The 15,605-nt window shown below is 42.6% G+C and overlaps 1 protein-coding gene across 3 annotated transcripts in view; it reads right to left on the bottom strand.

Annotated features, from left to right (window-relative positions):
- LOC111868628 (F-box only protein 32) overlaps window positions 1-15,605 on the bottom strand; it is a 53,574-nt gene that overhangs the window by 27,673 nt on the left and 10,296 nt on the right. For all 3 annotated transcript variants that reach the window (XM_033753124.1, XM_023859456.2, XM_023859455.2), the window contains exon 2: window positions 8,973-9,026. In XM_033753124.1, coding sequence (XP_033609015.1) covers window positions 8,973-9,026 — 54 coding nt within the window. The remainder of the gene's footprint in view (window positions 1-8,972; window positions 9,027-15,605) is intronic.

Here is a 15,605-nt window from a genome sequence, read left to right as displayed (position 1 = left end):
GCCTGTGGGATAGAGACTCTCTAAGAGAAAAAGGTGCTGGGAAGTCTCCCGGGGGGGGGGGGGTAAAGGGCGGCCGGCGGGTAAGTCTGACAAACTCACCGCCATCTGTGAACCGATTTTGTCTGAATAATATGGGACCCTCAACGTCTCACTGCTCTAGGTCTCCCAAGGCCTGTTACAGGGAAAGCTGTTTATATATATAGTGATCAAATAATGAAGCAGGATGCTCAAATGCAATATTAATAAAAGTCGTTTTGAAATCACAGCATCGAATTTATGTTTCCTCTTCCGAATGCGGATATACAACAAAGTGCACTCTTAACACAGAATGTCCACAATTCAGAAACAAAAATACTGTACAAATAGTATTCAATGGAACTGCGCGGTGACCAAAGCATCTAGAAAGTACATGTGATATCCAAGCAAGCTTTGGCTTGGTTCATCCTGGTCCGTCACACTAGCAATAGTATAAAAGATTATTAATGCCGTCCAGGGTTATTGATAAGGGTTGTGTTCCTTTAATCTCTCGTCCTTTACATGTTTCGGCCGTACCAACCATCTTCGTGAGGACATTATCGATACATACGGAAACTACTATTACAGTGTCAGTGGTAATTATTATCAGTACTTACAGTACTACTATTACAATGTCATAGATATAAAATATTATCCTGCAACAATTACTACGATATGTATGACTGTTATAACATTTATAAATTATTATAATTATTCTATTTACAATGAATTGTTGTATTCAAAGTATTCTCAAGTTGGTCGCTACGACCGAAACATAGAAGTGTAAGTTAAAAAAATGAACGGATGTATTTTAGGCCCGACAACATTTGTGGGGGACACCGGAACAATTGTTACTCCAACACGATGTAAGGTCAGCCCAAAACTTGCTGCTAAGCCTAAGAAGAGTTTAGGCTCATTCCGGTTTGAGATAAGGTAAGGTAAATTTGAGGCCGTGCCATAGCTCAGGCGGTTAGTCGCCGGCTTCCCACGGCGGCGGGCCAGCTTCGAGCCCTGGTTAGGTCATGTGAGAATTGTGGTAGGCAAAGTGGCGTTGGGCCGGTCACGGTAGCCGAGCGGTCTAAGGCATGTACTGTCTTCGCTCGTTTGGAAACCGGGATCGTGGGTTCGAATCCCACTCAGGGCATGGATGTTTACTTTGTGTGTGCGCGTGTTTCTGTGTTTGTGTACAGGTAGTGGCCTTGCGACGAGCTGAACACCGAATGTGTAAGATGAAGAGAAACCGAAGTGAACGGAGAAGTTCATGGAGGTAGGCCTAGGCCCACTGGGGCTGTAGTGCCAAGGAAAAAAAAGTGGCGTTGGGGCAGGTTTTCTCCGAGTACTTCGATTTCTCCTGCCAATTCTCATTCCGCAAAATGCTCCACATTCATCATCTACGTATCATCCGGGGCTGGTACAATAAACCAAACAGTGACCGACGTACCAAGTGGACTCAGTCTCATCCCACCCCAAGAAACTAACGCAAAGTTGTCCCTGTGCTTAACTAATTAAGCACTACGCCATGAAGGCGTATGGGGGAGTGGATGTATAGACCCACGTTTTCTTGACCTGGACACTAGTTGGAGGTGAGTGGTCAGCTTCACGCCCAGGTCGCTTTACCTCCGGAGAAAGAGCCCCTGGTACCTGTTTGATAGGAGGCTGGGTGAGCCCCAGAGCTGGTCTGGACTACACGGGGAAGTGAAATTCTTGCCCCCCACCGGGAATTGAACCCCGACCCCTTGATCGTCGAGCCCGTAGCCAGTCGCTATACTGACTATGCTACCAATCGGTTTGGAGTACATTTATATAGCAGATATGTTCTTTGTGATTCTGCATCCCTCATTCATCTTGATGTTCATTTATAACAAACACAAATCTGTTGATGAAGGAGCCGTTGAACTGCAGTGCTCTACGTCATACAGTCGACAAAGTTACTGAACAATGGGGATGTTGCCCTGCATACAGACATACATTATTTCTTCTTCTGTTTCGTTAAATATAAACAATGCCGAAAAATATTTAAACAACATTTGTAGATCCTAATGACAGTCTATAATAATCTTTCACGTTATGTTCTCTCTTTTTAAAAAGTGGCGTTTTCGATAAAGCCGAAAGTGTTTGATTTGTGCTTAATTTAATGTACATGTTGCATGTTAAATGTAAAGCTGCGAATGTAACTAAGCACCACGCATAAAGGCGTGAAGGGGGAGTGGAGATGAAGCTTCACACATTCTTAACGACAGCATAATTTGGAGATGAATGGGTAGCTTCATGCTCCGGCGAATTTACCGCCGAAAACGATCCACTGAAGTCCACTGGATAGATGGATCAGTAGGCCCAAGAGCTGGTCTAGTCACAATGGTCGTGACGGGAAGTGCTGCCGGGAATTGACGCCCGACTGTCCAGCCAGTAGCCAGTCACTCATGACTCTTATGCTGGCTCCACAAGCACCACAATGACCATTCAACACCAAATGTCATCGAAATTCGTTATGTAGTTTGAGAGATCAAATACCGGGTGTCCGGATGAAAAGTATCCAAAATAAAAAAAAATATATATATCTCGAAAACTAATTGTCATACACGTATCCGGTTTATGTTATCGGGAAGGAAAACTGCAAGTTTTTTTTTTTTCTTACGCGCATAGGCCGCCACATTTATGCCACCATTTTAGGAATCACCTGAACAGAGAGATGGCTGGGATATGAATTGGCAGAGGTAGACAAATCGCTTGGCCTCCTAGGTCGCCAGATTTAACTCCAGTGGATTTTTTCTTGTGGGGTTATGTGAAGAACATTGTCTACCAGGTTAAGATCAACAAGCTTCAATACCTCAAAGCCCGCATAAGGGACACTGTGGGTACGGTAACACCAAATATGCTGAACCTGGATATTTGTCGTGCCACCAAGGGAGCCCACATTTAAATTTACTGAGAAAGTTATATACTCAAAAAACTTTGATAGTTTCTCTTTGTAATGGTGCAACCCATTAATGTTCATAATAAATTCTTTCTGAGATTTAATGGTTTTATTTTGGATACCTTTCATCCGGACGCCCTATATGCAGACGAACAAACATATTCTGCCACTGATGCGTTCATTTCAAATGCAATTTGCAAATAGCGCCTAAAAATGACATATGCAGAATGTTCAAATTGGGTCCAAGACAAAGCAATGGATTGTCAGACCGAAACCCGAAAGAGCGGGTAAGTGCTGGGTGAACGACCGAAGAAAGGTGTGGGATGGGGGGGGGGCAGACATGATTCATACTGCGCATTGGCCCGACCGCGATGCCAATTCCGGGCTCCGTCTGCATACCAACGACAAGTTAATTGCAGGTTGCTCGGAAGCGCTTCTGGACGATGTAATAAATTGGGACGTAGTTCAAGCACCTGGTCACAAGCCAGAAACCCATTTGTTTACAAAACTGCCTAGAAATGGATTTGACCATTATAACATTATTGCATTATAACACACAAGCGCGCTAAGTATATACTAATATTTTAAACGCTATAACATGTTAGCAAACAGCCCCCAGGTGTTTCAACACATCGCAAATCGTCCTAAATTCGAGAGTACACATAGTGAAACCTAAACTGTTAATCGTTGTTTCTTCCAAGCTCTCTGTATGAAGAGATTTGTTGTAGAAAGGAAATTGACGTATAAGTATAAAAAAACGGAAAATGTGGAATAGAACGTGAATGATCAAGTCAAGGAGGATGAGGTGGGCAGGTCATGTAGCACGAATGTGGGAGATGAGGAATGCGTATAGGATATTGGTGGGAAAGCCAGAAGGAAAGAGAACACAGGGAAGACCAAGGCGTAGGTGGGTGGACAATATTAGAATGGATCTTAGAGAAATAGGATGGGATGGTATGGATTGGATGGATCTGGCTCAGGATAGGGACCAGTGGAGGGCTCTTGTGAACACGGTGATGAACCTTAGGGTTCCATAATAAGCTAGGAAATCCTTGAGTAGCCGCAGAATTGGCGGCTTCTCCAGAAGGGCTCAGCTCCATGAGTAAGTAATGAAGGTGAACGAGGCAAGAAAAGAAAGGAAGGAAGATAGAAGACAAAAGGGCCAAAGAAAATGGTAAAGAGGGAGGCTGATGCTTGTTATTCTTTGTATCGTCATCATTCGATTAGATTTATCAATGACTGCATGACCATTGCACTATTATTGTATGCATCATTTGCACAGGAAATACTGTCCTTCAACATGAAGAAGGTGAGGCAAGTGGAGAATAGGACAGGTCACCATTGGCAATTCTCTTGTTCACTGTACCAAGGGCTATGATAAGCGTTCCGGAAATGGTGCCGATGCTATCAGCTTGCACAGTACACGTGGGCGGCACTTGATAGATATCTCGCTTTCTCCTCGTTAGAAGGTTGTATGTGCTAGACCGCAATATATATATATATATATATATTTTTTTTTTTTTGCTACTTTTGCGTGTTTCGATGGAATGTTGTAAGGGGCCAACATTAAAAGTTGTAGGGTCAATTTCAGTTTAATCCAATGAATTTCGCCGCTGAACAGCTACACTCAGGAGGTCTTGGTTTTGATTCTCATCCCGGAAACAGGCTATACTGACTAAGAATTTAACAGTTATCTTCAGTTCCTCCACTCAACTCGCCGCTGACAATCAGCCACCCATCTGACGCAAGATTTTGCGAATTATTTTACAACGCTTTCAATATATGGAGTAGGCCTATACATCGTCGAATGGTAGTAGGATGAGTAATAAATACCGTATTTACGCATGTATAGGCCGCACATTTGTTGCCAAAAATTCAAGAGGAAAACTGGGGTGCGGCTTATATTCGAAATCACACTTCATTTAAAAAAAATTATATTCATAATTAGTAATACAGAGTGTTCTACTCCTGAAATAATATTCCAAGAAAATTGTTTTTTCTATAATTTCTGTCTGAAAATTGTGCTGCGGCCTATACATGCGTAAATACGGTTCTCATGAAGAAGTTAAATAGTTCCGTCCAGTGTGACTGGTTAAGATTTTCATAATATTAGTGTGACGGACCAGAATGAAACAAATCAAATTCAATAAATACTCAATTTGAAAGGATCTTAAAGGAAATAGTGGTAGCCTTATCGAGTTACAATGACGGCATTTGCCTGTAGGAACTATGGAAAATCACGAAAAGTCAGTCAAGCGAGTCGGTGTTCCAGGCAATATCCGAACCAGCACCTCCAGAATGCACGTTTAGAGCTTTATTGCGGCGTGATCCTGCTCGGTGTGACTGAGAAAGTGTCAATCAGTAAATGAAAATAAATTAAATCTGCCTCAAGCACTCCATAGCGTATAACAAATGACCAGTGATGTTTAGTTCTCACGATATACGTCACCGTCTAATGGCGGAGGCTATCAAATGATCAATCCATGCGCGCCTCGTAGCTATAACGCGCTCGAAACGGCCTCCATCCATTTCGAGGCAGACGGCAGTGCGCCGCATGGCATTTTCTCAAACACGCCTTGACATGTTGGCATCGATCGCTGTCACAGTTGCTTGAAGTTGCGGCACGAAAGCTTCGATAGTCCTGGGACGGGGTACATGAACGTGCTCCTACAGGTGCTCCACGAGAAGAAAGACCACCCGCCTTAGATCCTGCAATTGACAGGCCATTCATTCGCCCTCGACTTCAAGTCGCGTTCAACCACCGCCGGACGTCTTGCCCATAGTGCGCTGGAGCTCAGTCTGCCTCTCAATTGGATGCACATCTTCAAGTTAACGTCGCTCAGCAGCCAGCCCGTCAGGCAGTAGGGACTCACGGCAATGTCCCCGACGATTCCAACCCGAACGCTGACGGTGAGGTGGACTTAATACCCACGTTCCGGGACAACACAAGCATTATCCCATGCCCAGAGGTGACCGTTGTGGACGTTGGACATACCCTCACGAGTAAAACATGTTTCATCTGACCACAGAACATTATCTCAAAAGGTTCGTCCACAGTGTTGATGTTGCAGCCATTCACAAAACTGCGATCCGTAGAGGCCGATCGTCTGGAAACAGATGTGCGCTCAGTATGGATGCGCCTGTCCTAAAGAACTTCCCAATTCTAGTGAGACGTCGCGTAAATTTCTCAGCACATCTCGTTACACAACTGCAATGGTATCTTCATTGGCTGGTGTCCGTACAGTCCGTGGGCGACCTGCATCTACGTGGGCCGTAGGTGTTGCACTTCCTGTCTACCGGAGAAACTACACAGATCGTCGAAACACATTAGTGTCTGCATGACGACGACCAGGATAAAGTGGCGCGTATTTCCAAACAGCAGTACCAATTCGACCATTAAGATGCCTAGAATTACATGCATGTAACAGCATTTGTCGTGTGTGTGTTCCACGACCATTCTATCACAACTGGCCTCGGTTGTTCACTGTGGGTCTTAAGTACACCTAACACCCCGCCACGTATCGTATTGACAAATAACACTGATGACAAATACGTTGCCCCTGTGACGTGTATCGCGAAACCTAAGCATTTCAGAACACGTTGTACAACATTTTCGACTTGTTTTTAACAAGGAATCACACTATAGAGAGCTCGTGCATGAATTTCGTTTCACACTTTATACAGAGTGTCCCGCAAGAGGATATCCATAGCTTAAATGTGTGCTCTTGAAATCATTTTAAGTCGAAAATTTCTAATAAAAATGGGTATGATCTTCAATGGTTTGCAAGAAAATGAGAATTAGCATTCCACTGCATAGTAATTTTTGCATTCCTTCCATTATTTGCAAACATTGTAAGATTCGCAGTTAAGTCAGCGTGCTAAACTCCCATCTGATCGTCTCTCTTTCTCCCGCTCCCAAAAACATGACATTTTACTCTGCACACCAGCAAAGTATGCCATGGACTACAGACATTTTCCAAATGCTGTTTTTACTATGCTCAGTACCTTAGTGGTGTTCTTTTATAGAGTAAAAGTATAATGTTGCAAAATACACAAGATACGTTCCAATTTTACTTTCTGTGACTGATAATGGCAGTTAACGCAAATTACATCTCATTCACCAAAATGGTGAGGCAGTGACTATTACCCTTCTGTGTCAAATTATGATATGCAATACGCATTCACACGGTGAAACTCTTACAGGATTGCTGAAACCTTATTAATTTTTTTATGAAATAAGTTACAGATATTAAAAGACAGAAAAGTAAACTCTCTCGCGACAGTGAAGACCCGACAGAATGAATAAATCTGTCCTTGTGAGTGATTTCAGTTGAAACCGAACATGACTAACGCAATGTCAATAGTTTATAGTCTCGGCCGAATGAGAACCCTTTTCAGCAACGAAGTTACTGCATCTTTAAGCCTGTCACACACCTCGCATTAAGTATTCCTATGACGGAACACTGAGCCGCGACTTGCCCTGATCAGTGAATTTTATTTTCTGGAACATTCTATAGATGCCTTCCCGAACACCCTCCCCTTTGGTCATACGTATGTTGCCAGCCATGGTACTGCAGAGCATTCCCCCGACATTCGGGATTTGGAGTCGGAGCCGATACGTGTTCCAGATGTGACGATGTCCTCTGAGGTGGCTACGGGAACTTACGTTGATTGGGGACCGGGACCGTGAGATCAGACTGTGTTTTATGAAACAGGTTTGGCCTGTTTTTCTACATCCTTATCTTTACAGATTTCTTTGGATTACTCACCTCCGGAGACTCCCTCTGATTGGTATATGTATTTTCGTCTAGCCCTCCTCTCAGGCTGAATGTTGTCTTTTCATTTTATTATATGTATTTGATTTATCTGTTACACCGTTTTTATGCTTCAGCCCCTGTAATCTACCGAACTGTGGATTGTAAACCACACCAAGATGAGGTCACTTTTGTTCAAATATATATAATATTATTTGTGTACTGTACTTATTTGTTAACTACATGCCAGTCTGGTCCTATTTCCACATTAGCGCTGTCTTTGTTATTGCTTCGCCTTCCTAAACGCGGCACGATCTCAAGTGGTGATCAAAAGGGCCCAGGGGAGATTAGTTCTGTCTAGCCACCCCCTTCACAACCAACTTCCCGGCAGAAGGAAACTAACCGAATCTTAAGCGAGAACTCAGTGCCCGATACGGGCCAAAATGAAATTCGTTCAACAACGTTAGTTTATCACCCCCAACACCAAATTTTGTCTAAAATCCTTCCCATCATGCGTCCATTTTATATGCTTCCTGCAAAGAATAAATTACAGCAAGCATCCTTGTACCATACATTTAAAAGAACTTTCACCTTCAACTCCTGTGCGGTAGGTTCTTCGCCTGTAAACATATTTCTGAGGATGATGAAAAATTAATTTGCTGTAGCTGAAACTGCATATATTTTCTAATAAGAGAAGAGAAGAAAAATAATTAATTGGAAATAAATTTTAAAACACAAAATGGGGAGGTTAAAGCACAGTGAAATTCATGAGGCAATGTATAGCAAGTGTCATGTAACTTCGAACAAGGCCAAGAGTAACCTTGAATGCGCAGAGGAAAAATTTCAGACAAGGGGGTGAAGGGTGTGAGAAGTGACAGGCGGCCAGTGGAAGAACGAGTGTTAAGAAACTCCTCCCACCACAAGCTATGCGCGGGATTTCACTAGGAATGCGGGGCCTTGTTCGAAGTTACGTGACACTGTCTCTAAGAGAGGAATTCAAAGAAAAGTGAACGGAATGATTAGCAGTTACGAGATCCTAGGACAAAGGGAGGGAAAATATGATTATGTAAAAAGGAAAAGAAGGACAGGAACGAGAATTTGTGTTGGGACAGCAAGTGTGACTTATGGGCAATTCAAGCCTCAGCTTTGCCAACTGAGAGTAGCGCGTTGCAAAGAAAAGCGAACAGCAGTGTGCGGTTGACCAGTTCCCCAAGCCCTATCGTCAAAGTTCCTGAGTTACTGATTCACGTGGCAGGACTCCTTGGATGGAAGACCAGGTCTCTACTTACCATCTGCCGCTGAAGCTGATTTGCTCGGTACTGAAGCTGCCCAGAGACCCGCATCTGAAACAGAAACATAAGATACATGAATGTGACACTGGTCGACAATTGCAATGGGGATAAAAAACATACACAGAATTTTGAATAGAAACCCTAAAAGAACCGACTTGCAAGATCTAGGCGTAGACGCATATTAAAATGGATTATGATGAAGTGAACAGATTGAAATGATTTGGACAGAATTGAATGGTGAGTGTAAGCTATGGTCGTTATAAATCTTCAAGTTCCCTTACAACAGAAAAAAGAAAAGTAAAGCTATCCCTGTAACAGCAGTGCAGACCCATAGGGTTCTGAGACGTCGAAGTTCCCACATTTTTCTATACAGTCGGCTCACACGTGGCGATGAGGCTCTCAGCCTTAAGCGTCGGACGCCCTTTACCACCCGGGAGATGCCTGGTACTCATTTCCGTTAGAGGCTGAGTCTACCCCAGGGCCATAGTCATTATCCCATATGTTAGGAGTATCTCAGAGAAATTCAGACGCACTGAAAACGGTTTCCATGACAGGATCATTTTCAAAACTAAACATACATTCCGTGGGACATTGATGAAAACTGGACCGGCTAGAGATACCCAGCAGAGGAAGCAGTGTGTGTACAATATCCCATGCGATTGTGGCAGATGTTACATCCGCGAAACAAGCAGACCTTTAGAAGTAGACATTAATGAGCACAAATATAACCTGACGCAAGGTCTGCTTGAAAAATCAAAATTAGCCCAACATGCGCACGAAGTAGGCCACAAAATATGTTGGTATGAAATGAAGGTCTTGCAGATCGAACCAAACACCACATACAGGAAATACAAGGAACCCGCCCACATGTCTCTGATAGATCATCCGACCAGATCATCCAGGAAGATTCCTGGTACTCTTTTTTATTAGAGACCGAATCGACCTCATGGCCATAGTGCGGCTGGAAGAATCAGGTCAATTGTAAAAATCCAATGACCTCGTCGGGAATCGAACCTGCAACCTTCCGGCTTGTAGCATAGAGTCTCAACCAACTACGCGGACATACACACCGTTCCCAGTTCATCGTTCACATACATCTTATCTCGCAACTTTACATCGCCGGTCGAGGGTCTATGTGATCAAATTTCGCCAAATTAAAACTGTATCTACAACTCTCTGGAGCTTTCTACTGAAGAAATTCTGCAAAATAACATCCAAGCATGAGGTATGAGGTTTTGAGGTCGGTGACAATGATACGAGTATTATGTCTTCTAGGGCAATCTTCGGGAAGAGGTTCTTCCATCCTGAAGAAGGAAGCAGAAATTTCCTCCGAATTTATCAGACTATACTGCGTCACATCCCACAAGACAGTGTCCTCAATGCATGTGTTATCTGATTCCTCCGTGCGCTCTTCCTCCAGCATGTAATCGCCCAAAGAATACTAGTTGCAGTAAACAGTATGAAACTCATTACGAAATTTTCGTTTTCCTGCAGCTCTGGGAAACAGTGGCAATGGCTGGTGTGTCTCGCATCTCGTTTGTTTGGCCTTGATTTGTGCAATCTCATGTCGATCGATGGCGCTGCCATAGCAACGTGAGAAACAAAATGAACTGAGGGATAAAAAGCAGCTACAGAGGCTCGATCTGACGACCTCCCTGAACTAACAAGTCTTCAAGCAGCAAGGCCAAGTAAATTACAGGATCGCTATAACACTACAGAATCATACTAGGTTAGTGACTTACAGTTGTTACTTACTGGAGACCACCAAAAACTTCAAACAAACCGAAATACGAGTACATTTGAAACATCAACTTTAACAACACTGGCTGGTGATGGACTTCTCTATCTAGTCATACCGAAGTGGCTCTGTCTTCTGCAATTGGGTAGTAGCATTTTCTCCACACTCGATGTAATGATTATACCGCAGCGAAGAGGTTTTCCTGAACTACGTAGTAACATTTCCTCTACGCCCGATAACACTATTATATAGCCATATCTAAGTCTTCAGGAATTAGGCAGTTGCCACATATAGAGAGTATGGTCCTGTCACCTGATTCACTTTTCAGGAACATCTTTTGAAAGCAAATGGGTCTCGGAGCCCCTCTCCTATGTTTGATATTGCTACGGCTCAATGAACATTTTAAAATTTAAGCGTGATCATTAATGAACTCTATATAAATTACAACTACAATTAATGATACAGTGTGTAATTGCATTTGCAGTGTCGTTTCTATCGCACCCTCAATTCCTTCCTGTGATATTAAAATTGACCTGAACATTTATACATAACGGGTGGAAATTTTCGGAAATATAGTCTATAATATTACACGATGATTGACTAATTTCGTTTTTCAACGAAAGGTGGAGCGATAAAGCTCTGAAATCATTCCCTCGCCAAACAGAGGTAGGCTAAAGCTGAGGATGTTTGGAAGAGAAGTGTCGAGTAGAATACTTGGACCTAAAAGACAGGAACTAACAGAAGTAAGGTAAAACGTAAAGCTATCCTTCTAACAGGCCGTGAAGCCTATGGGGTTATGAGACGTCGAGGTTCCAACGTTTTTCTAGACAATCGGTTCACAGATGACAGTGAGGCTGTCAGCCTCACGCGCCGGTCGCCCTTTACACCCAGGAAGATGCCTGGTATTCATTTCTGTTAGAGGTTGAGTCCACCCCAGGGCTATAGTGCGGCTGGAAGGATTTATCCCTTGGCACTACAGCCCCAGTGGGCCTAGGCCTATCTCCATGAACTTCTCCGTTCACTTCGGTTTTTCTTGATCTTACACATTCGGTAGGACTCCTTGGGCGAGTGATCAGCTCGTCGCAAGGCCTCTACCTGTACACAAACACAGAAAAACGCACACAAACATCCATGCCCTGAGTGGGATTCGAACCCATGATCCCGGCTTCCGAGCGAGCGAAGACAGTGCATGCCTTAGACCGCTCGGCTACCGTGACCGGCGGCTGGAAGGATTAGGTCAATTTAAAAATCCAATGACCTCATCGAGACTTGAACCCGCGACCTTCTGGCTTGTATTATAGTGCCTTCATAATTCGTATTCTTCATTAAACAGACTACTCTTAGAGCGATGAAATCCTGAAGGATGCGGTGGGAGTGGAAATGTAGCAGGCGTGGGGAATGAAATAGTGCATTCAAATTTTGATTGGAGAAGCTAACTGGAAGCGATTACATGACAGAAATAAGCGTATATGGGAGGAAAACATTAAGATATATCTTTAAAAAATGTGGTATGAAAATAAACACTGTATTAAGCGTGTTTGGGATTAGCGTCCAGCTGCTGACCTTTGTGAACACGGTACTGAATATACGGACTCATAACAACAGGGAATTTCTTCACAAGTTGAGCAATTATAAAGCATTCCAGGAAAACTCGTAGACCTCACGGGGTCGGTCATGATGTAGGGGAAAATGCTACACTCCGTGCATCCCAGAAACTGTAACCGTTCCACTGCTACGCAACTTATTTAATGTAATCAACTTTATACATTTGAAAGCTTAATTGTTCAAAATGAAATGCAGTGAACAAGGGTAGTGAGACATAGGTCAATTCTTGTATGTAAGAGTAAGCGTCTTCTCACGCTTACAACAAGAAACAGGAAGACACCCGTCAAAGGGCGGTAAGACAACATAATATGAAACAGACTGTGTCAGATTTGAGGTTTTCACGGCGGTGATTATGAAGAAAGCAGTCTTCTGGGATTTGGCACCATGTATATGTGGTGTTAACCGACGTTTCGGAGGAACGTATCGCCTCCATTTTCAGGGTAGAAGGGAAAATATAAGAAATCCGCAGGCGAAGAGACCGTGAGAACCACCGGTTTCCTCCGAAACGTCGGTTAACACCACATATACATGGTGCCAAATCCCAGAAGACTGCTTTCTTCATGAAACATACTTTACAGTTTGTGGATTTTATGTGTGTGTGTGTGTGTTCATGTGACATTTATGGTATTTATCACCGGCACTAGACCCTAACGGTTTTCATCAGTACAAACCTTTGTTGTACGTCAACAGTTTCAGCATTCCTTCAGACCATGTACCCTGTCTATTCGCCCCACAATGCGCCACAGACCACAAACAAACGACAGGGATACGAAACATTAAGATGTGTTTTCATATAACTTGCAAACTGTCGTGTGTAAATCTATAAACAGAGCTCAGCAAGCAGATACATGTGCGCGTAATTTTAAGGATCCAATGCCAACAGCTCTTCAATTACTGCACTTCAATTCACAAATGTATACTGATCATTCTTGCTCAATATGTATTTAAATATGGTTCCCTGTGAAATATCCTTATCGTTCCCTTCTTTCCATATTTTTTAATTCCTCTTTTCGTTTATTTATTAATTATTATTAATCCTTTAAGTGTGCCGTCTGAGTCCTAGATTTTTCCTTCCTCTCTTTTTCTTTCTTTCTTTCTTTCTTTCTTTCTTTATGTACACATATATATACATTCCTTATGCTTCCGCCTATCTGCCAAACCCGTCATTTTTTATTTTTATTTATTTATTTATTTATGTACTTACTTATTTACTCTTTATTTATTTGATTTGTTTCATTCTGGTCCGTCACACTAACAATTATAAATACAAACCACTCCGTCCGATGTTCCCTCTGAAGATGGTCCGTAAGGACCGAAACATGTATGGGAGATAAGTTTTCATGTAGTAAAAACTTATATGTCACACTGGACGGAGTGGTTTGTATTTATTATCTTTATTCGCTCCTCAGACTTAGATGTCACATCTAATCTCTTCTGCGCGTTCTAGAGAATTTTCCAGGGTTGTTTCTGCTACTGGGCCGGTTATTTCACAGTAGAACATGGGAGAATAATTCAGGGTGCACCACAGGTTAACAGCTGCTAGGGTGTATGCTCCGACGAGATGCTGGAGATGAGAAGGATGATCAAAAATTGGTAGTAAATGAAGGAACGAGGATAACCACTGAGCGCCATTGTGGTGGAGAAAGAACGTGCCTCCTAGTCCGACTGAACTAAGGCACTGTTGATACTGCCAATTCTAAACCATATGAACAATCCAATGGGCAGTAGACAATGATAGAAAAAAACGCAAATCCAGTTAACCACTTTGTGTAACACCGGATGATTCGAAAGTTGAATTAATTAAATGGACGAAATATTATGGTTCATGGAAAAAGAAAGTATTAAGAAAGCAGTCTTCTGGGATTTGGCACCGTGTATATGTGGTGTTAACCGACGTTTCGGAGGAAAGAAATCCGCAAGCGGTTCTCACGGTCTCTTCGCTTGCGGATTTCTTATATTTTTCCTTCTACCCTGAAGATGGAGGCGATACGTTCCTCAGAAACGTCGGTTAACACCACATATACATGGTGCCAAATCCCAGAAGACTGCTTTCTTCATAGTCGCCGCCGTGAAAGCCTCAAATCTTACAAAGAAAGTATTGATTTTAAATGTCGTTAATATAGATTTTACTGAACTCGATTTTAGGTACAATTAGAGGGTGCTAAAATTAGAGTAACTGGTATCAAGATACAAGAATAATTGAGCAAGATTTGTATATTTCAATTAAATGTAGCCTGTATTTGATGTCATGTGCCACTTTTCGTACGATGACATTTTTAAGAAAATTGATAAATTTCGATAGAGCATTTTCCCTCAGGCGGCAACGCTTCTGACTTGTATTCTAATGCCCCTAGTTCAAATCCCGGCCAGGACACCGAATGTCCTGTCTGAGATGTTTCCTTGTTTTCCTCCGTCCATCCAGGAACAAAAGAGAATAGTAACTCAAATTTGACCCCGACGCTTCCCCCCCCCCCCCCACCGGCCTCTCCAATTCACTGTTCACTAATTATCTCACAGTTCGACGCTATAGCCCGAGCCACTGCCAGCATCTCAAAGAACCGCAAATAGACAAAAAGATACAGTTAGATCTGAGCTTCCTCTACAGTAGGTGGATCATGTGAACTAAAATTAAATTCCCCTGACAACTTTAAGTAGACTACCCGAACATCAAATTTCGTCGTGTCCAGTAGCGGCGTCAGAGGTGTTGTATTAGCACAGTCTGTTCACACTGTATAAAGTTTCGTATAATAAAAGTGTGTACAGTAGGGTAAACAAAAGAATAAACATTAGTATGAACAGATCGACTATTCTGAAATGGATCCACCTGTTTTATTCATATAACTTAAAATTGAAGCTGAATATGGAATGGTTATTATGTGTTTGTATTGCTGTTCGCTGATAAAACGTTCCCCAGTTGCTCGACACCTCACAAGAGCATCCCTTTCCCCCAGTAACCATGTTACTTTCTATTGTAAGACCCGATGCTGGCAATCTCAATCGTTTGCATTGATTTTTATGCAGTTCATCAAAGAACTTATAACAAAATCCGTCTCCGAAACAAAAGAGTAATAAACCATTATTGCACTTCTTTAAATAGTTTTGTTAATTACAATATTCAAGGAAAGTGGTTATGGGAACAATTAGGCCTCCGTGAAATTCAAAAGTTTCTGCTAGAATAACCGTAATTCCAGTTCCGCTACAAGCGAATCCCTACACTTTCACTGCACACACTTTCACGTGCGCTCATGCGTGATGTTGAGACAGCATAACAAAATTCATTGTTCCCT

Source organism: Cryptotermes secundus, unplaced genomic scaffold (assembly GCF_002891405.2).
Source record: "Cryptotermes secundus unplaced genomic scaffold, Csec_1.0 scaffold696, whole genome shotgun sequence".
NCBI lineage: Eukaryota > Metazoa > Arthropoda > Insecta > Blattodea > Kalotermitidae > Cryptotermes > Cryptotermes secundus.
This window is presented reverse-complemented; position numbering and strand designations above follow the sequence as displayed.